Source organism: Phasianus colchicus, chromosome 1 (genome assembly GCF_987193195.1).
Source record: "Phasianus colchicus chromosome 1, bPhaCol1.hap1.1, whole genome shotgun sequence".
NCBI lineage: Eukaryota > Metazoa > Chordata > Aves > Galliformes > Phasianidae > Phasianus > Phasianus colchicus.
In genome coordinates, this window is record NC_143436.1 from 565,791 (window position 1) to 587,894 (window position 22,104).

At 59.1% G+C, this 22,104-nt stretch overlaps 1 protein-coding gene across 5 annotated transcripts in view; it reads left to right on the forward strand.

The window, feature by feature from the left end:
* Positions 1 to 22,104, forward strand: part of SHANK3 (SH3 and multiple ankyrin repeat domains 3) — a 290,023-nt gene that overhangs the window by 249,356 nt on the left and 18,563 nt on the right. For 3 of the 5 annotated variants that reach the window (XM_090121481.1, XM_090121525.1, XM_090121365.1), the window contains 5 exons: positions 7,354 to 7,489; positions 9,400 to 9,480; positions 11,290 to 11,313; positions 13,023 to 13,150; positions 14,057 to 14,162. In XM_090121481.1, coding sequence (XP_089977607.1) covers positions 7,354 to 7,489; positions 9,400 to 9,480; positions 11,290 to 11,313; positions 13,023 to 13,150; positions 14,057 to 14,162 — 475 coding nt within the window. The remainder of the gene's footprint in view (positions 1 to 7,353; positions 7,490 to 9,399; positions 9,481 to 11,289; positions 11,314 to 13,022; positions 13,151 to 14,056; positions 14,163 to 22,104) is intronic. The other 2 variants (XM_090121388.1, XM_090121417.1) reach the window with 2 other exon arrangements.

A 22,104-nucleotide genomic window follows, 5' to 3' on the forward strand; every position in this document is an offset into this window, starting at 1 on the left:
CTGCAGCCTCATGCCTCACAACCTATGGAATCTTGAGGGCTGGAGGGGGCTGCTGCTCCTCTGATATGCTGAAGGCGTAAACCAGGAAGCTGCAGGTTGTGTAGATGAGGATCAGTGCCTGGGGAGGTCATGGAAGCACTCAGCTGGAGCACAGCGAAGACTTTGAGGAGGGCGGTGCAGTGCAGTCAGTGCAGGGCAGCTCACTGCCTTCCCCTGCCTTCACTGCAGGGCTGCTTAAAGCCAGGGCTGCGTTTACATCTTCTGCAAATCATAGAACCGTAGAATAACCGGGGTTGAGAAAGACCACAGTGCTCACCTGGTTCCAACCCCCTGCTGTGTGCAGGTCGCCAACCAGCAGCCCAGGCTGCCCAGAGCCACATCCAGCCTGGCCTTGGATGCCTGCAGGGATGGGGCATCCACAGCCTCCTTGGGCAACCTGTTCCACTGCCTCACCACCCTCTGGCTGAAAAACTTCCTCCTCATATCCAACCCAAACCTCCCCTGTCTCACTTTAAAGCCATTCCCCCTTGTCCTCTCACCATCCACCCTCACAAACAGCCGTTCCCCCTCCTGTTTATCCGCTCCCTTCAAGCACTGGAAGCCACAATGAGGTCTCCCCGCAGCCTTCTCTTCTCCAAGCCAAACAATCCCAGTTCCCTCAACCTTCCCTCATAGGAGAGCTGCTCCAGCCCTCTGATCATCTTATTGCCCTCCTCTGGACTCGTTCCACGAGCATCTTTCCTGAGAGCCATGTGGTTTGTAGATCCCTGTGACATCCCATGATGTCCTGCGATCCCACAGCCCAGCACTTCCAGCCATGCTTCAGAACTGTGCCAAGGGAATCGTGGTCTCGCAGAGTCATTTGGGTTGAAAAGAGCTTCTGAGATCCCCAATCCGACCCCACCCCATCCCACCGACCATTTCCCAAAGTGCCCCATCCCTGTGGTCATTGAACACCCCCAGGGGACTCCCCACCCCTGGCAGCTGTCTGGAGAAGGAATGTTTCCCATTGTCCAACCTGACCCCTCCCCTGGTGCTGCCCTGGAGCACTGTGTGAGAGCTGTGGGTGCCACCAGGTGGGAACGGCTCCCAGGGCAGCTTTGTTGCTGCACAACTTCTCCCAGCAGCGTGAGCACACAGAGGGTGCAGGAGAAGGGGTATGGGATGAGTCTGGAAAATGTAATGCAGCAGAAGATATGGGCTTCTCCGAGATAATTGCCTTAACATTAGCTGATTGCGTGGGATGTGGTGGAGATGTCTGAATTGTGTATGCAAGGGAAAAGCTTTAAGTGTCCTGTGAACTTGCAGAAAGAGTTGCAGCTTTGGAAGATGACTAAAACAATACTTTGTGCAGATCAGGAATTTGTACCACAGGGTGAATCTGAAGCTGCCGAGCAGAATTCAGAGAGGGGCCCTGAAAGGATTCAGGGCTCTGCAGGACTGATGGAGTCTGCCCATCTGAGTGCCTGAGGGCACAGCTCAGAGCCATGGGTTGGGTTGGGTTGAGTTGAGTTGTGTTGGGTTGGGTTGAGTTGGGTAGGTTGGATTGAGTTGGATTGGATTGGGTTGGGTTGTGTTAGGTTGGGTTGGGCTGGGTTGTGTTGGGTTGGGTAGGGCTGTGTTGTGTTGGGTTGGGTTGGGTTGGGCTGGGTTGGGTTGGGTTGTGTTAGGCTGTGTTGTGTTGGGCATGGTTGAGTTGGGTTGGATTGTGTTGGGTTGTGTTGGAAGGACCTACATCCCATCCTGTCCCACCTCTGCCTCCACCCGGGGGGCATTTTCACCTCCCAGTGCAGAGTGCAGGAGCTCACTGCAGGGCTCAGGATGGGCACAGACATTCCCCTGGGTAACCTTGATGGTGAATTATAGTGAAATCCCATTTTGATGCACTTCTGCACCAGTTTTTGCTATGCCCTGAGCATGAGTTTGCCTGGGAGGGGTGGGAAGGACAGTGTGGAGCTCAGGTTCTTCCAAGGAACTTGAGACCTGGAGAATCATGCAGGCTTCCTGCGGGTGGAGTGCTTTGGGGTGCTGAGAAGGTGAGGCTGGCAATCAGTTGTCAGAGCTCTGCTGTGAGCAGTGTGCAGGTTTGTTGTGCATCACAGAACCATCGTAGCATCCCAGCATGGTTGGGTTAGAAGGGACCTTATAAATCATAGAATCCCAGAATGGTTGGGTCAGAAGGGACCCCACAGCCCCCCAACCCCCTCCCTACCATGGGCTGGGTGCCCCCCAGCTCAGGCTGCCCAGAGCCCCATCCACAGCCTCAGGCACCTCTGGGGATGGGGCACCCACAGCTCTGAGCAGTGTCAGGACCTCAGCCCCTCTGGCATTCTGGTTGTTGCACCAGTTTCCTCCTGGTTGGTGGCCACAGCTCTGGAGAAGAGGAAAATTATTGTAGGCCTCAGAGCTCGCGTCTCTCTCATTAATACTTCTTATTCCTGGGGATCTGCACTGCTCTGGTGAGTTATTGTTAGGTCAGAATTCTCCTTACCTGCTGTGCTGAGAAGGCACACACCGCATAACGGAGGTACGGAGCGGAAAATGAGTGAGTCAGAACTCAGCCTTTACAATTTTCTGCTCGTACTGTGCATTTCCCTGCACTGCTTCTCACTGGTTCGTATCATGTGGATAATGAAGTGTCCAGAATGGACCACAGCACGCTTGCTGAAGCTGCCTGGATGGCATTTGTGTCATCCTTCTGCAATTCAGCATGACACTGTCACAACTTTGGATACCGGTCAGCATTAAACGATGCCATCCTTTCCAAGGGGATGGAGTTCAGCGAGAGCAGGGCAGGCTGACAGGGCAAGGGCAGCACGGAGCCCTGCACCTGGGGAGGAGCAGCCACACACTTCAGTGCAGGCTGGGGGCTGAGCTGCTGGGAAGAAGCCCTGCGGAGAAGGACCTGTGGGTTCTGGTGGCCAACAGTTGGCCAACGGTTGACCAGTGGTTGACCAATGGTTGACCAACAGTTGGCCAACGGTTGACCAGTGGTTGGCCAATGGTTGCCCAACAGTTGGCCAACGGTTGACCAGTGGTTGGCCATTAGTCAGCAGTGTGCCCAGGTGGCCATGAAGGCCAATGAGACCCTGGAGTGTGCTGCACGTAGTGTGGCCAGCAGGCAAGGGAAGTCCTCCTCCCCTCTTCTCTGCTCCAGAAAGGCCAAAGCTTGAGCATTCCTTCTCTGGAGATCATCAAACCTGCCTGCAGATCTCTCTTATCTTCTTCCCAGTCTGACTTCAGCTGGGAACATCTAGCTGTCCCCTCATTGCCGGCACCATGCTGGGACCCCTGAATGTGCACTGAGCACCGCAGAGGTGGCAGTTCCATGAGGAAGAAATTGTCTCAGAAGCTGTAGAGCAGCCAGAGGTGCCGTGCCCAGGTTTGTGTCTCAGGAATTGTTGGAATTCAGCCCACCGTGTGCAGCAGGGAGCAGCTCTCAGGAAAGCTGGGCAGTGTTTTCTTATGGCCCAACATCCCTCTGGAGATGGGGCCCATTACACAGGGGTTTGATTTAGCAGTATATGTAATTTACAGCACCAGCAGAAGTGGCAGCACAGCACGGTAGTTGCAACTTCTGGCACAGTACAGATGTGGTTCTCTTCACCAGTCTCTGTCCTCTGCTCTCCGTTATGGCACTGTGTCCCAAGTCGCCAGGAGGGCACAGATGAGCTGAAAGCACTTCAGATGGAGTTCTTTCTTTTACTGTTCAGTTCTGTGTTGGGTTTACCCACGTATACAGTCCCTCCCCTTGTATTGGTCCATATATAGAGTCATAGGCTCACAGAGCATTTTGTTTGGAAAAGACCTCTAAGATCATCTAGTCCCACCATCCACCTACCACCAATAGTTCCCCACTGCCCACGTCCCCAAGTGCCACATCCCTGTGGTCACTGAACACCCCAGGGATGGGGACTCCCCACTGCCCTGGGCAGCTGTGCAGTGCTGACCGCTCTCTGCAGCACAGGTTGTTCCCAGTCTCCAACCCGACCCTCCCCATTGCACCCTGAGCCCATTCCCTCCTGTCCCACCCCCATTCCCTGCGGATAGAGACCAACCCCTCCTTCATCCAGCCTCCTTTCACCAGTGGCACAGAGCGCTGAGTTCTCTCTGAGCCCCTCTGCCCCACACTGCCCCATCTTTCTCCCTCAGCCACTCCCCCCAGCACTGTGCTGCAGACACGGTGCAGTGCTGGCTCTGTGGTTATGGGGGCCATGTCAAAGGCCTCGCTAATCCAGACAGATGACATCAGCAGCCCTTCTCCCACCTGCTGGTGCAGTGACACCTTCACAGCAGCCATGGGTTGGTCAGGCAGGACCCACCCTTGGTGCAGCTGTGCTGGTCGTCCCGTATCACTTCCTTAGCACAGCTTCCAGGAGCCTCTGCCCCACGTTTTTCCCCAGCACAGAGCAGATGCTGGCAGGTTGGGAGTTCCCTGGGCCATCCTTTCCACCTTTCTTAAAAGTGGGTGCTTCTGCAGCCAAGGAGCAGCCATTGGCAGAATGAAGCTGTGCGGTGCACTCTGAGTTTGCCTTGGAGTTTTTTTAGGAGTGCCCCATCCATTGGGTGTGTTTGAAACACATTGGGCAAAAGGTTGTCTGGCCCCGTGGGTACCTTTTATGGATTGAATCATAGCACCAAAGAATTGTGAAGGTTGGAAAAGACTAAGGTGTCCACCACAACCCAACCAACTTTACGGGGTCAACCCAATGGGATCAGCCACCAGCCACCAGCCAACCAAACCCAAGCTACAGGGATGACCCTGTGGGGTCAACCACCACCCAACTGAACTCTATGGGATCAATTCCATGGGGTCAACCACTACTTCTAAGATCCCCAGTCCAACCCCAACCCATCCCACTGACCTTGTCCCCAAGCACCATATCCCCGTGGTTCCGGAACACCCCCAGGGATGGGGGTTGATGTGACCCAAGTGGAGGACCCAGCATTAGGTTGAACTTCATCCCATTGGCCTCAGCCCATCAATGCAGCCTGTCTGGACCCCTCTGTAGAGCCTTCCTGCCCTCCAGCAGGTGGGCTCTTCCTCACAGCTTCACGTTTTCCTCAACCCTGATCACAGGGAGATACAAACAGCTGAAAATCCACGTTTCCCTTCTATCCCTTGAGCGACCAGCAGAAGCCCCAGCAGCCAACCAGAGCACCAGGAGGACGGGGACATGCAGGGCCCCACCAGATGTGCCCCGGATCTCCTGGGGACGCGTGCTCAGGCAGTGCCATAACTGCTGGAGGAGGGGCTGAGGTCCCACTTTGCACTACAGGGTCACAGTGCCCCACTTCTGCACCTCTGTGTCAGAGTAACCTAAAAAACACGAGAGCTGCTGCCCTGCAGGATGGACGTGTTGGGATGATTAAAAATGAAACAGCACAGGCGTGTTCTGTCAGCATTTCTGTTCTTTATTTGGAAAGGAGCAGGGCGATGTGCACGTATCACATGCAGATGATGAAATATTTTCCACACCATTAGTAACCGAAGCTGTCAGCATCTCCCAGGTGGCGATTGTTCAGTTTGGGTGTTTTTTCATTGTAGGATGCTGGGGGATGCCAGGGGCTGGCAGAGCTGGGGAGGGGCAGAGACCGTCCCTGACAGCGGCACGCTGGTAGTGAAGGCAGCTGATAAAAAATTAAAGAGTGGAATATAATGAACACCATAAAATCTCATAGAACAGGCATGATTTCATTCTTGGAGGCATCAGATTTGTTTGATAAAGATCTCTATTTAGATGTAATAGATTTTTGTGGGGCTTTGTTTACTACAAAGCCCATGTTACACAAAATGAGTGTGGTCTGCTGAATGAGGGGTCCTGATGGGAAGCTGCCTGTAAGAGCTCAGCCCTGACTGCTTCTTCTGGTGGCCTCTGCAGGGTTGGTCCTGGACCTGCTGCTGCTCAGGGCTCTCTTGAACGTTGTAGAGCATAGAATTCAACGCGGGCAACTGTAGGGTCCTGCCCCTGGGGAGAAACAACATGTGGATCAGTACAGGTTGGGGGCTGATGTGCTGGAAGGGAGCTCCAAGGAGAAGGACCTGGTGGTCAACGGTTCATGAACAGCTGAAGAATGGTTGACCAGTGGTTGACCAACAGTTGACCAACGGTTGACCGATGGTTGACCAACAGTTGACCAGCGATTGACCAACAGTTGACCAATGGTTGACCAGCAGTTGACCAGTGACTGACCAATAGTTGACCAGTGGTTGACCAACGATGGACCAGGTGTTGACCACGAGCCAGCTGCGTGCCCTGGTGGCCCAGAAGGCCAATGGGGATCCCAGGGTGTATTGCACAGAGCGTGGCCAGCAGGGCATGGGGTGGCTCAGCTGCAGCACTGAGCCCAGTGTGGGGCTCCCCCAGTTCCAGGCAGACTGGGAACTGCTGGGACAGCCCAGCAGAGATGATTGTGTGTCACAATAACCCACATACTTCTAATTACGTAAACAACAACAGCGCAGTCTGCTCTGACAGTATTAGTAAAAGCTCCTTAGGCTTTAAGACGAAACGTCTCCTGCTGGAGTCGGAAGAGACAAAAAAGGAACGCTCGTGAGATGCCCAATCCTGCAGCTCTGGGGACAGCCCCATCTTTTGGTCCGTGCTGCTTCCAGCGCCGGGTGCTGCGGTGCAGAGGCAGTGCTGGTGGTGAGGGGTGCTGTGCAGCGAGGGCGTCACAAGAAGCAGCACCTGAACTCTGATCTCATGCTGGTTCAATACAGGAGCAGGTGGGGGAACTGTTGGTGTAGGTTTTTTTCTGTCTGTTTTTTTTTTTTTCTTTAAAGCAGTGGCAGTTACTGAGCAGTTGGAGCAAACATGCAGGGGTAGGGCTTAAATTCTTCATCTCTATCTCCTGGTGTTGACACCTGAGGCCTCTTTATATCCAAGCGGTTTCAAGACCAACTTCTGTCTTGAAATCGGGGAAAATTGAATGTAGCATGGGCTTCCCAAACACTGCCAACATCTTCACTCCTGGGAGCCTAAATAATAGGCACAAGCGCCAACACAGATGCTTTTATTCTTTGTAGTCAATCACTCCTCTCTTATTTGCCATCACTGATTTTCTCATTTCAAGAGTGCTGTCAGTCCTGGGACCGTTGCAAAAGTCAGTGCCAAAACGTGCCAGCCTGCCCCTCTTCTTTCACCCCGGGGCTGGAGCCGAACGCAGCTCCTCCAGCTGCAAGCCAGCCCAGCTGTGCCACCCCCACTCCAGGTGCTCACAAAGGAGCTCAGGGTGCCGTGCAGCCCCTGGCTGGGTTGTGTGCATGCAGCTGCACGCTGGAGGAGCAGAGATGCCGACCCATCCGCACCGGCGCCGCTGCCCACGGCTGCCTTTCTCTTTGCTGCCCAGGTGAACGGAGTCAACGTGGTGAAGGTGGGGCACAAGCAGGTGGTGTCGCTGATCCGCCAGGGGGGGAACCACCTGGTGATGAAGGTCGTCTCCGTCAGCCGCAAGCCTGAGTCAGAAGAGGTCGTTCGGAAGAAGGGTAGGTGGAGGGGGCTGCGCTGCTGATGGGGGGCTGAGCTGGGGGGTTGTTGGGGGCAGAGGGGGCTGCATTGCAGGGCTGCGTGCGTCACACTCTTGTGGGCAGGTAAACCTCTGCAGCACAGAACTGCCCCTGCTTTGGGGGTGTTGGGGCACAGTGTCAGGGTGCAGAACTGCCCTGGTTTGGAGTATGGGGGTGTTGGAGCACAGAGCTGCTCCTGCTTTGGGGTCTGGGGGTGTTGGGGCACAGAACTGCCCCTGGTTTGGGGTACAAAGGGTGTCAGGGTGTAGAACTGCCCCTGGTTTGGAGTATGGGGGTGTTGGAGCACAGAGGTGCCTCTGATTTGGGATACGAGGGTGTCAGGGCACAGAACTGCTCATGATTTGGGGTCTGGGGGTGTTGGGGCACAGAACTGTCTCTGGTTTGGAGTCTGAGGGTGTTGTGGCAGAGCTGCAGCTGGTTTGCAGTCTGGGGCTGTTGGAACACAGAACTGCCCATGGTTTGGAGTATGAGGGTGTCAGGATGTAGAACTGCCCCTGGTTCAGGGTCTGGGGGTGTTGGAGCACAGAGGTGCCTCTGGTTTGGGGTATGAGGGTGTCAGGGTGCATAACTGCTCCTGGTTTGGGGTCTGGGGGTGTTGGGGCACAGAACTGCCCCTGGTTGTGCACTGGCGTCAGGCCTTCTCCCCATCACCCCCGGGCACTGAGGGCAGAGTTGAGACCCTCACCCAGAGGGGGACAGAGGGATGCCCTCCCGGGATGGAGCAGCACTGCGGTGGAGGGCAGCTGTTGTGGGCACAGCCGGAGGGGTGCAGCGGGGGCAGAGCGGGGGCACATCTGGGAGCACGGGGGGGCTCTCCCTGCCCACCCCCACTCTCAGTGGGCAGCGGCGTGTCTGGGCGGCAGGGGGTCACTCGGAGAGCCGGGAGGAGGCAGAACCCTGAGCGCTGCATCGCATCGTCGCTGCACAAAGTGTGAGCCCTGAGGGGGGGGTCCGAGGCTCCGAGCCCGTGCGGGCAGCACCGCGCTGCCGCTGCTCCACCGCTCGCGGCCCCGTAGCCGAGCCCCAGCCCCGCGCTGCCCTCCGGCCGCGGCTCTGCGGGAGGGGCCGCGGCCGTCCCTGCAGCCAGGGATGCGCTCCTGCGGGTGCCGGCGTGGAGCCGTGTTTTCCCCTCGAATCCGCCCCGGTTGGGGTCTCTGATGCGGCGCCAGCACGAGCCCGGAGCTCCGGTTGCCATGGCAATGCCTGAGCGTTGAATCCAGGACTCAATCCGGTATTGTCACCGCGCGAGCGAGGAGGAGGCGCCGGGCGGAGAGGAGCAGCCTTCCTTCCACGCGTCCCCGCGCCGTGGGTCGGGGCATGGAGAACCCGAGGGCGTCCGGCCCGGACGGGGGACCCCCAGCGCCCGCCCCGTGTCCAGCGAGGAGCCGCCCCCCCCCAGAGCTGCGTTAGGGCGGCGGAGCCCGGATCCGGCGGAGGAGCGGAGGGTGGGTGCCGCGATCGGCGGGGGGCCGCGCCGGGGATGAAGGACTGAGCTGAGTTCCGGACTCGCCTCTTCTGCACCCCCCGCCCATGGCGCACGCGGAGGGGCCGCAGCTGCCGAAGCCGTGAGCCGAGGGCCGAGGCCCCGTCGCCCGGCACGGGGCAGAGCCGGGGATGTGAGCCGGACCGCGCTGCGCTGAGGGCGGCGGAGCCGGGCAGCGTGCAGCCCCCGGCCCGGCCCCGCACCACCAACACGATGAAGAAGTTCGCCTCCACGCGCAGCCTCAATAAAATCCTGCAGCAGTGCGATTCCTCGTCCCGCGAGTACGAGGAGATCCAGGCGGTGGAGAAGAAGTGGCACCTTCACCTGGCCACGCCTCGTAAGTTCCTGGACAAGAAGTGCAAAATGCCGTCTCTCTTCCTTTCAGCTCCGCCGCCTCCCAAGAGAGCGCCCAGCACCACGCTGACGCTGCGGTCCAAATCCATGACGGCTGAGCTGGAGGAGCTGGGTGAGCGGCGGGGCGGGGGGCGGCACGGGTGGGCGCACAGCGGGTGGGCGCACACAGCATCCGTCCCTTGTGCTCCTGGTGCTGGGGGGGGATGGGGAGGGGCTGGCTTGGGGCCGCGTGGAGCCATTGCAGCTCGTTGGGATGGGGCAGGGGGCCCCTGCGGGTTCGGACCCTTCGCTCGGGCTGCCTGCCCCCGTGTGCCGTGCCAGGTCAGAGCTGTAGCACGGCTGGGCCGGTGGAGACCTTACAGAACCACGGAATAGGGTTGGGACCCCCCCAACCCTACCTCTGCCGTGGGCTGGGTGCCCCCCACCAGGGCTCATCCGTGGCCTCGGGCACTTCTAGAGGTTGGGGCACTGCTCTGTGCCAGGACCCCCCCGCTGCCGCCTCCCCTTACACACACACACACACACGCTCCCTCACACATTTGCTGCCACGAAGCGTCCTGCCCACGGCTCCAGCTGCTTTGGCACCGCAGCTCACAGCTCCATCTCTGTGCTCTCTCCACCCCCTCCCTCCATCCCCACATCCGCGCGCCCCGTGACGAAGCTCTTCGCTCTCCCTCGTGTTGGTGACCCCCCCCCCGTTCCCCCCCCCCCCCCCCCCCCGAGCTCTCCCCTCCCCGTCCCCCCATCTCCCCCTTTGCACCCCACGGCTCTCACCATCCCTGGGCTGCTGCAGGGTGCGCTGCTGGTTCAGGGGCTGCAGCGCTGCCCTCCTGTCGGCGCTGAGCGGTGCCGGGGGGGTTTCCTCCGAGGGTCCGGAGCAGCCCGGAGCTGCGATACACGTGGGTTGGGCAGAGGGACCCGGCCCCGGCTTTGCTGCTTGCATTGAGGTCTTTGTGCGCGGCCGCGTTGGGCAGGGGGGCTGCACGTGGCCCTTCCTGGGGGGAACCCCCCTGGAGCCCCCCCTTTCCTCCCCTCCCGGGCGATGAGGAGAGCGCTGCGATTCATTCCGTGCTTTGTTTTCACCTCTCCCTGCGTCCCCGGCCCCGCAGGCGCTGCGCTGGCCTGCAGCCATCAGGCGGGGACGCAGAACGGCGCATTCTTTGCCGTTTCCTCGGCACAAACATCGCGCAGCCCCCGGGGTTGATATTCCCCCCCCCCCCACACACACACACCGCCCCGGTTCCTTCTTCTGAGGCAGTTCCGCACCGCTGGGGGGGGTGGAGGGGTGCAGGTGCAGGAGGTGCAGCGCTTCACCTCGCCCCGTGGCACCGCGTGCTGTGCGCGCGTTGTGCGAGCGCGGCTGCAGGAAAGGCCGAGGGGCACGCCGAGGCTGAGCCCTGGGGTTCCCCCCCTTCCCCCCCTCCGAGGTTTTCGCATCGCTGTGCCTTTGTGCCCCCTCGGTGCCCCCCAGGAGCCGGACGTGCGGCCCTGGCGGCGTTCCCTGCTCTCTTTGCCTCCTTCCGCCGTTCGGGTGGCTCGGAGCCGGGCCGGGGGGGAGGCGGCTCTGCGTTCTGATGGTGGGGACGTGGGGACGGTCGCCGCCTCTTCTCCCCGAAGCCCGTCCCCGTCCTGCAGCTCGCCCTGCGTGCCCGTAGCGATCCCTTTGCGCTGCCCGTGCTGCGCGCTGCGCCCGCCCCCTGGCCCAGCAGATCCCGGCAAAGCGCTGCCATCCCGCAGCCCCGGGGGTTCCGGAGGAGCTGTTTGGGGTGGGGGGGGGTCGGGGGGTGGCTCACGGCTCTCCTCGCTGCGGTGGGTTTCAGCCCGGCAGCGCGGGGCCGAGGTCAGGACAGAGCAGGCAGAGCTGGGACGGGAGCAGAACTGTGCATGCCATTCACGTGTTGTTTTGTTTCTTGATTCCAAGCCTCCATGCGGAGAAGAAAAGGGGGTGAGTGAAACTGCACATCCCGGGGCTCGGCCCGTCCCCCAGCCCCAGCCGTGGGGAGCGCCGGGGGGGGCTGATGGGGAGGAGGCAGAGCGAGGTCGGGACGAGGAGCTTTGGGGAGAGGTGCCCGGCAGCAGGCTGAGCACCCGGTGCTGGGGGGAAGCTGGATGTGGTGTGGGTTGGCGTGCGAGGCGTTTGACGAGGGATGGTGCAGAGATGAGAGGTTTCCCACCGAGGCTGGGAGCTGCAATGGGCTGCGGGGTGTGGAGCACGAGAGCTCTTTGCACAGCTGTGCCAAGTGCAGGGCTGCGTCCTGAGGGGAGAATCACAGCCAGCAAGGCTGGAAAAAAACCTCTGGGGTCACCAGTCCAACCCCCACGTCTCCAAGTGCCGCATCCCCATGGATTTGAACACCCCCAGGGATGGGGACTCCCCTCTGTCCTGGGCAGCTGTGCAGTGCTGACCGCTTTTTGGAGCTGAAATGTTGCCCAGCACTCTGCCGACCCCAGGGCAGCTCAGGGGTCTCAGTGGCAGAGACAGCGGACACCTCCCTGACCTCCTCTGCAGGAGCAGCACTCAGGTGGGGGTTCTGCAGATGTCTCCTGCTCTGGGACAATGGCAGGAGGCCAGCGGGGCTGTGCCATTAAGGCTGTGCCATCCAGGCTGTGCTATGAGGGCTGTGCCATCAGGGCTGTGCCAACAGTCCCGTGCCAATAGGACTGTGCCATCAGGGCTGAGCTATGAGGGCTGTGCTTCCAGAGCTGTGCCAGCAGGGCTGTGCCACCAGAGGTGTGCCATCAGGACGGTGCCAGCAGGGCTGTGCCACCAGAGCTGTGCCAATAGGACTGTGCCATCCGGGCTGTGCAATGAGGGCTGTGCCATCCCCATGCCGCACAGTGCCCCGGCGCGGTCCTTTCTCGCAGCCCGGAGGTTGGAGGGCTCACCTGAGAGGAGGACACCCCGGTGCCATTTGAGGGACAGAAAGCAGAACCCGAAGAGCGAGGCGGATGGAAGCTGGCGGAGCGTTTCTGCCGTCCCGGCCGCGGCTCCGCGCTCCCGTGCAGCTCCCGCAGCTCCTCCGCTCCCCGCCCACGGCCCTTCCGCGGGGCTGTGCCGCAATATAGCGGCGACGTCGTGCGGAGATCGCGGCTGCGGTGGGTCCGGAGTCTCCCCAAGGCTCAGCCCACCCCCCCTCCCCGCCTCCGGCACGGCGCTGCGGGGTCCCGGCCGCGGGGACGTCGGCACCCGGTGCTGCTGTGCGTGGCTGCCCGGTGCCGGGACGCAGCGCTGGGGATGGGAGCGGGGAGGAGGCGGCCCCCCGACCCCCCCCCGACCCCAGTGAAAGCTCACACGGACCCGCTGGGTCCTGGGCTCGGTGGGGGCTCTGGGCCGAAGGCTTTGCCCAACGCAGCCGTCCGCCCGGTTCGGGGGATTCGGTCTCCTTCGGAACAAGCTCCGCACGTTTCGCCGGTTCCGAATATCAAAAAGTGCAGCATCGCCGGTTCCGAATATCGCAGCGGACGCTGCCGGCTCCATCCCGTGGGGGTCCTGAGACCCACGGAGCTGCGGGGCGGGGGGCGGCCGAGCAGCGTTTCCCCACTCCGTGCCCCGTCTTGGCGGTGCGCTCGGCTCGGCTCGGGGGGGGAGGGGTTTGGGAATTGCCCCTCTGTCGCTGCCCCCGCTGACGGCCGCGCGTCTGTTTGGGGTTGCAGAGAAACTGGACGAGATCCTGGCGGCCGCCGAACCGGCGCTGAGGGCGGACATCGTGGAGGCGGATTCTCGGGCGGCCACGGTGAAACAACGCCCGACCAGCCGCCGCATCACCCCGGCGGAGATCAGTGTGAGAGAGGGGGCTGCGCCCGGGGGAGGGGTCGGAAGGGCGGGGGGGGGGGTTGGAGCGGTGCTGTGACCACGCGGTCGGGGTGGGAATGGGGCTGGAGGTGGGGAGGGATGAGGGCAGGGCGGCATTCCTGGGGGAGGGGGGGGAATCCTGGGCTCCATCAGCAGAGGGGTGGCAGCAGGGACCGGGAGGTGATTGCCCCTCTCTGCTTGTGAGGCCCCATCTGCAGCACTGTGTCCAGGTGTGGAGCCCCCAGTACAAAAAAGACAGGGAGCTGTTGGAGAGGGTCCAGAGGAGCCACAAAGATGAGCAGGGGCTGCAGCACCTCCCCTATGAGGACAGGCTGAGGGAGCTGGGCTTGTTCAGCATGGAGAAGAGAAGGCTGCGGGGTGAATCATTGCAGCCTTCAGGACCTCAAGGGAGCCTACAGACAGGAGGGGAGTCAGCTCTTGGAAAGGGGAGATAACAGCAGGACAAGGGGAAATGGTTTGGAGTTGGGGGAGGGCAGGTTGAGGTTGGATGGAAGATTGAGGGGGAAGTTGTTTTTTGTGAGAGCGGTGAGGTGCTGGAACAGCTGCTGAGAGAGGCTGTGGATGCCCCGTCCATCCCTGGAGGTGTTCAAGGCCAGGTTGGATGGGGCCCTGGGCAGCCTGGGCTGCTGTGAGATGTGGAGGTTGGTGGCCCTGCATGTGGCAGGGGGTTGGAGCTTCCTTGAGATCCTTGAGGTCCCTTCCAACCCAAACCATTCTGTCATTCTGTGGGGATGGAGGCGGCTGCTGGAGCAGGACGGCGATGGGGAGGGACAGGGTCTGGGCAGCAATGGGGTCACTGGAGGAGGGTTGTCTCCTTTTTTGGCCGCTTTTCGCCAAACATGCAGGATGGAAATTCCTTCTTTTTCCTTTCCAGTCCCTCTTTGAGCGGCAGGGCATGGCGGCCCATGCGGGGGTCCTGGCAGGAGCTGAGAAACCCCACGTGTCACTGCGCAAAGGGATCCCGAGGACCAAATCTGTAGGTAAGGCATGCGGGGGTCCCGGGGGGTCCCACACCCAACAGGGAGCTCGGCCCTCCCCATGAAGGTCTTGAAATGGGACCCCATAAAGTTCTCAAAATGGCATTCCATGAAGGTCTCAAAATGGGATCCCATGAAAGTCTCAAAATGGGACCCCATAAAGTTCTCAAAATGGGATCGCTTTGGGAGTTCTGCCCTGAGGATGTTGGGGCTGTGGTGGTGGCAGGGAAGGGTGAAGGGGGGAGTCTACAGAGATGAGGCTGCAGTGGGAGAAGGTGGGGGGGCAGAGGGAGGTGGTATTGGGGGCAGGGGGTGGGAAAAGAACAGATTGGGGGTGGTGGGACGATGGGCAAGGAGTGGTGGCACTTACAGACAAGAGGTGGTGGCATGATGGACAAGAGTTGGCACTATGGACAAGGGGTGGTGGCACTTATAGAAAAGAGGTGGTGGCACGATGGAGTAGAGGTGGTGGCATTTATAGTCAAGAGGTAGTGGCATCATGGGCAAGGAGTGGTGGCACCATGGAGAAGAGGTGGTGACACCATAGATAAGAGGTGGCAGGATGGGCAAGAAGTGGTTGGTACCATGGGCAAGGAGTGGTGGCACCATGGAGAAGAGATGGTGGCATTTGTAGTCAAGAGGAAGTGGCACCATGGGCAAGAAATGGTGGCACCATGGACGAGGAGCAGTGGCACCATGGAGAAGAAGTGGTGGCACTGTGGACAAGGCATGATGGCAGGGTGGACAGAAGGTGGGGGCACCATGAACAAGGCATGGCACCATGGACAAGAGCTTGATGGCTGTGTGAACAAGGAGTGGTGATAGGATGGACAAGGCATGGTGGCACATGGACAAGAGGTGGTGGCACTTATAGACAAGGCACAATGGCAGGATGGACAGGGGGAGGTGGCACTATGGACAAGAGCTGGTGGCACCATGGACAGGATTCATAGCACTTACAGACAAGAGATGGTGGTGCCGTGGAAAAGGAGTGATGGTACCATAGAGGAGGAGTGGTGGCACAATGGACAAGAGGTGGTGGCACCATGGATAAGAGGTGGCACCACAGAGGAGGAGTGATGGCACCATGGACAAGAGGTGTTGGCACCTACAGACAAGAGGTGGTGGCACCATGGAGGAGGAGCAGTGGCACCATGGACAAGAGGTGGTGGCAGGATGGACAAGGCACGATAGCAGGATGGGCAGGGGGTGGTGGCACTCATAGACAAGAAGTGATGGCACTATGGATAAGAGGTGGCAGGATGTGCAGAGGTGATGGTACCATGGACAAGAGGTGATGGCACTGTGAACAGGGCACGATGGCAGGATGGACAGGGGGCGGTGGCACCATGGACAAGGAGTAGTGGCACAATGGACAAGAAATGGCACAATGGACAAGAGCTGGTGGCAGGATGGACAGGGGGTTGTAGCACTTACAGAAGAGAGGTGGTTGTACCATGGGCAAGGAGTGGTGGTACCATAGAGGAGAAGTGGTGGCACCGTGGACAAGAGGTGACAGGATGGTCAAGAAGTGGTGGTACCATGGTCAAGGAGTGATGGCACCATGGACAATATGTGGTGGCACCTACAGACAAGAGGTGGTGGCACCATGGACAAGAGGTGACAGGATGGGCAAGGAGTGGTGGTACCATAGAGGAGAAGTGGTGGCACCATGGACAAGAGGTGGTGACATGATGGACAAGGCACGATGGCAGGATGGGCAGCGGGTGGTGGCACTTATAGACAAGGACTGATGACCATGGAGGAGTAGTGATGGCACCGTGGACAAGAGGTGGTGGCACCATGGATAAGAGGTGACAGGATGGGCAAGAGGTGGCTGTACCATGGTCAAGGAGTGGTGGCACTATGGAGGAGGAGTGGTGGCACCGTGGACAAGAGGTGGTGGCACCATGGATAATAGGTGACAGGATGGGCAAGAGGTGGCTGTACCATGGTCAAGGAGTGGTGGCACTATGGAGGAGGAGTGGTGGCACCGTGGACAAGAGGTGGTGGCACCATGGATAATAGGTGACAGGATGGGCAAGAGGTGGCTGTACCATGGTCAAGGAGTGGTGGCACTATGGAGGAGGAGTGGTGGCACCATGGGCAAGAGGTGGTGGCACTATGGACAAGGCATGAGGGCAAGATGGACAGGAGGTGGAGGCACAGTAGACAAGGAGTGGTGGCACTATGGAGGAGGAGTGGTGGCACCGTGGACAAGAGGTGGTGGCACCATGGGCAAGGCTGATGGCAGGATGGACAGGAGGTGGTGGCACAATGGACAGGAGGTGGTGGCCCCATGGCAGTACAGTGGCCTGGTTTTTGTTTTCTTTTCTGTGCTGTGTGTCACTGGGTTTCCCCTGTTGGTCCGTGGGGCTGCGCAGCGGGGCAGGAGCTGCGCCGGGTGCTCATCCCACGTGAGCCTTCGGATGCAGCGGTGATGCCAGAACTGATTGTGCCTTTAACGCACACTGTGAGCAGATAGGAAGCAAATTCTGCATAGAGACACAGCGGAGAGCGGCGTAATCCCAGTCAGGATGTAAGAGGAACCTGGCCAAGGCGAAGAGCCGCATGCAAAATGTGCTTTATTTTACGCACGGGGCCACGGGATTGCGGCGCATCTGCGCCTCCCATTTGTGTTTGTGTAAGAGCAGCTGCTGCCTGCGGTCCCACGTGAGGTGGGGCTGAGAGTTGTAGAAAGCCGGAGATAATGCAGTGTGTGTGTGTGATTAATCTGCAAAACAAACGGAGGAGATGAGCTCAGAAAGGAGGAGTGGGTGTTGAATGGACGGCTTCGCACCGTGCCGACAGCGCTGTGTTGTGGCCGCGGAGATGAGTGCTGTGCTGTGCTGTGCTGTGCTGTGCCTGGGGAGCACGGAGCACCCACAGCTGTCAGGGGTGTGCAGGGGGAGGGCAGCAGTGTGTGCTCCTTGTGCACGAGATGTCTGTTTTGTTCGGGTGAAACGCTCGTGAGCAGAGGCTGCTTGAGGTTCAGTCAAGCTCCAGGTTGTTTTGAAGGGGAGCTGTTGTGTGAAATAGCATCTCAGCTCAGAGGCACGTCATGAAGCAGAACAGGATTTGTTAAATGCGAGATCCGTGCCTTAAGGAATCACAGAATCACAGAATCACAGAATCACTAAGGTTGGAAAAGACCTATAAGATCATCCAGTCCAACCATCCACCTGTCACCAATGGTTCTCATTAAACCATATCCCTCAACACAACATCCAAACGTTCCTTGAACACCTCCAGGGAAGGGGACTCCACCACCTCTCTGTGCAGCCCATTCCAGTGCCTGACCACCCTTTCAGAGAAGTAGTAATTCCTAATATCCAGCCTGAATCTTCCCTGGCGAAGCTTGAAACCATTCCCTCTAGTCCTATCACCAGTTACACGAGAGAAGAGGCCGACCCCCAGCTCGCTACAACCTCCCTTCAGGTAGTTATAGAGAGCAATAAGGTCTCCCCTGCGCCTCCTCTTCTCCAGACTGAACAATCCCAGCTCCCTCAGCCGCTCCTCATAAGGCCTGTGCTCCAGACCCCTCACCAGCTTTGTTGCCCTTCTTTGAACACGCTCCAGGGCCTCAATGTCTTTCTTGCAGTGAGGGGCCCAGAACTGGACACAGTACTCAAGGTGTGGCCTCACCAGAGCTGAGTACAGGGGAACAATTACTTCCCTACTCCTGCTGGTCACACTGCTTCTGATACAAGCCAGAATGCCATTGGCCTTCTTGGCCACCCGGGCACACTGCTGGCTCATGTTTAGCCGGGCGTCAACCAACACCCATTTCTGGGTTCAGTTCATTTCTGGTTGTGAAAACAGCCTGTGGCTCAATGGATCTGGCTGAACCCACACGTGGTGCAGTGGTGCAGAGGAGTTACGGAACCGTGGACCCGTTGCTGGTTGGGCTGGAAAGGACTGTGAGCGGCGTGGGGTCCAATGCAGCAGGCAGGGATTGCTGCAGGCAGCACCGGGCAGCAGTGCCCATCCCTCTCCCCTCTCACTGCAATGGATTCCTTGCTAAGGGAGCCTGGAAGTCGATCGGGTTGGGTTACATCTCATAGGATTGGCTGAAATAGAAAACAGCCAAGCCTGAGTGCTGGGGATGGGGATGCACTCACATTTATGTGATGCAATCACATTTATGGCCTTGCTGTTGTATTTCTTGGGCTGCTGTGGCTGTAAGAGATTAAAAGAGCCCTCTGTGAGCCGTGGTGTGACAGTGTGACACCAACAGTGTGACTCCCAGTGTGACACCCATGGCAACAGGCAGGCTGTGCATACAGGAGGGCTTTGGGGCTTCGGTGGGGGGCTCGGTGCTGTCAGCACGTGGAGCACTGCGTGGCTGCACAGCAATCCAGGGCAGAAGGTCAGAGAGGTTGACATCAGCATCTCAGCATTTCTTGAGGCAAAAGGAATTAAGGAAGGCCTGCCTTGCTGCAAAGGGAGGCAACAGTTCCACGGGCTGCATGGAGCACCCCACGGGGAGGGGTCCTGGAAGGAAGGGGTCAGGAACAGCGATGGGATGGAGGGGTGGGGGTGGCCCCGTGGTGTGGATTGGTTACTGGGAATGGTTCCCAGGTGAAAGCTCTGCGTTGCATTCCCATGGGGATTGAGGCTGTTATGGCAACGAAAGCATCACGGCTGTGTTTGCCAGAGCCAGCAGTGCTGCGCTCTGTGCTGCGGTTGGACGTCTTGCTGGAGGATTCCTTGGAGCTGCTGCTCTGCCCTGGGGGTGCTCCACTCCGTGCTGCTCTGCCCTGGGGTCCCTGAGCCCCACAGAAGGGTCCAGGTGCTGCAGTGCTGCCCACGTGGGGGCTGTGCTCAGCCCACTGCCCAGTGCAGATCTCAGCAGCAGGGCAGCTTCGAGGCAGAGGTGAACAAAGGATGTACTTAGCAGGAGGAATCCATGTTAACCTTGGAGGTGGGGGGTGGGCTCACAGAGTCACGGGGCCGCTCGGGTTGGAATGAGCCCTGAGATCCCCAGTGTGACCCTATTGGTGTGGGGTTTCTTGCTGAACGAGGGCCGTGTTTGGTGAAATAGGCTCTGGGGCAGCGTGGGGCAGAGGGGCTCAGGGAGAGCTCAGCGCTCTGTGCCACTGGTGAAAGGAGGCTGGATGAAGGAGGGGTTGGTCTCTGTCCGCAGGGAATGGGGGTGGGACGGCAGGGGATGGACTCAGGGTGCGATGGGGAGGGTCGGGTTGGAGACTGGGAACAACCTGTGCTGCAAAGAGCGATCAGCACTGCACAGCTGCCCAGGGCAGTGGGGAGTCCCCATCCCTGGGGGTGTTCAGTGACCACAGGGATGTGGCACTTGGGGATGTGGGCAGTGGGCACATCTCATTGGGTGGATTTGAGGTTCTTTGGTTTGTTGATGTGATTCTTGTATTAAGAGCCCCAGAAGTTGACATGGGTGCAGGGTCATTGGTGGTGAATGAGAGGGATGAAATGTCTTTGCTCCATCTCTCACAATTTCCCTGCTCACGTTAGAATCATGAAAGCATTGGATCCTTAGCGGCAGAAGGGACCTTTACAGGTCAGTTCGTGCAGCTCCCTGCTTTGGACAGGGACACCACAGCTCCATCAGGTTGCCCAGGGACTGATCCAGCCCGACCTTGAAAGTCACTGTGCAGCCTGTGCCGGTGCCTCTCCACCCTCACCAGGAAAGGCTTTTTCCTTATATCCCACCTAAATCTCCCCTCCTTGAGCCTGAAGCCATTTCCCCTCATTCCATCACCACAGACCCTGCTCAGTAATCTGTCCCCTCCCTCCCTGCAGCTCCCCTTTGGATACTGACAGGCTGCCCTCAGGTCCCCTCGCAACCTTCTCCTCTCCATCTGCACAGCCTCAGCCCATCCCCATAGGAGAGCTGCTTCAGCCTTTGGACCATTTTTGTGGCCCTCCTCTGGATGAGCTCCTACAGCTCCGTGTCCCTCCTGTGCTGAGCACTCCCCATCTGCAGAACGGAGGTGCAGATGCTCTCCTTTGTTCTGCTGTGCTGCTTTGGATGCAGAGCAGGTGCCCTGTGCAGCTCAGTGCACCCTCAGCTCACTGCCGGTCAGACTGGGGTTGTAGAAGCATAGAATAGTCCATCTTTCCCCCTGTCTGGTCCCAATGGGTTGCTCCTTCCAGCTGCAGGATTTTGCATTTGTCCTCCTTGAAATTCCAGAGCTTCCTGCTGCCCCATTGCTCACCCTCCCCAGGTCCTTTTGGGGTGTCCAACTTAGCGCTGCGCTCAGCAGCGCTTCGGGTGTCTTTTTCCAAAGTGCTCCCTCCCCACCCCATTCAAAAAAACCTCATACTGTAAAGAAAAGCGTCAGTTGGGAACAGAAGGAGCACAGCAGTAATTGTGGAAGCCTGATGGGCTCCATGTCTGCAGGTGGTTGGTAGGGTTGCTCATGGGATGCTGCGCATAGAGCACTGCTGGGCACTGCAGCACACAGCAGAGCTGTGCCTGGGCACGGCTGCAGCTCTCAGTGCACCCTGTGCTGAGGTAGGAGGATACTGCTGACAGTGGCAGCACCTCCCTTGGGTGATTGCAGGCTGACATCTTTGCCAGACCTGCTGCCGAGCTCAGTCTGGCACATTGCAGCATGTGTGAGCCCTGAAAGGGAGCGGGGTGAGGAGCTGCACTGTGTGAGAGCTGTGCATGGTTGGGTGTGGGAGCTGCAATGCAGCAGGGCTGCAGTGGAGCGGGGCTGCAGTGTTGCGGGGCTGCAATGGAGCGGGGTTGTGATGGAGCAGGGCTGCAGTGGAGCAGGGCTGCAGTATTGCAGGGCTGCAATGGAGCTGGGCTGCAGTGGAGCAGGGCTGCAGTGGAGCAGGGCTGCAGTATTGCAGGGCTGCAATGGAGCTGGGCTGCAGTGGAGCAGGGCTGCAGTGGAGCAGGGCTGCAATGCAGTGGGGCTGCAATGGAGCAGGGCTGCAATGCAGCGGGGCTGCAGTGGAGCAGGGCTGCAGTGGAGCAGGGCTGCAGTGGAGCAGGGCTGCAACGCAGCGGGGCTGCAGTGGAGCAGGGCTGCAGTTGAGCAGGGCTGCAACGCAGCGGGGCTGCAGTGGAGCAGGGCTGCCTTTTCTTGGCATCACACGGGGCTGGAGAGTGGCCGGCTTGGCTGGAATAGAATCATAGAAGCATAGAATGGTTTGGGTTGGAAGGGACCTTTAAGATCATCCAGTTCCAACCCCCTGCTATAGGCAGGGACACCTCCCACTAGACCAGGTTGCTTACAGCCCCATCCAGCCTGGCTTTGGATGCCTCCCCATGTACCTCAGTACATCACATTAAGATTTATTGAACGCTTCCAGGGTCAGTGACTCCACCAACCTCCCTGGGCGGCCCCTTCCTTCCCCATCCCCTCAATTGGTAATTATTTTGCCAACATCCAACCTCAGTCTCTGTGACTCAACTTTAGACCATTATCTTTAGTCCTGTTACTAGTTGTATGGTTGACCACTACCTCCCTTCAGCTTGTTGCGGAGAGCAATAAGGTCTCCCCTGTTCCTCTTCTGCAGACTAAATAATCCCCGTTCCCTCAGCTGCAACTCATAAGGCTTGTAGTCTAGACCAGCCAGAGCTTAATTGCCTTTCTCTGAACACTCTCCAGGGCCTCAGTGTCTTGTGGTGATGTGCCCAAAACTGAACTCAGTACTCAAGGTGTGGCCTACAGGTCCTGAGTACGGAGAGACGATCCTTTCCTCGCTCCTGTTGGCAACACCACTTCCAACACAGGCTGGGCTGCCGGGGGCCTTCTGGGCCACCTGGAGTCACCGCCAGCTCGCCTTCTGATACCACCCGATACCAACGTTGGGTGGTATGGAACATTCAGCTGCCCTGGTTCTGTCCCCTCCTTGTGCCTCCCCAGTCCCTCATTGGCGGTGCTGGGTTGAGAGCGATGGAGGATGACTTGAGGGTCTGTGGTCGTGTGTGCCCCATCCCTGGAGGTGC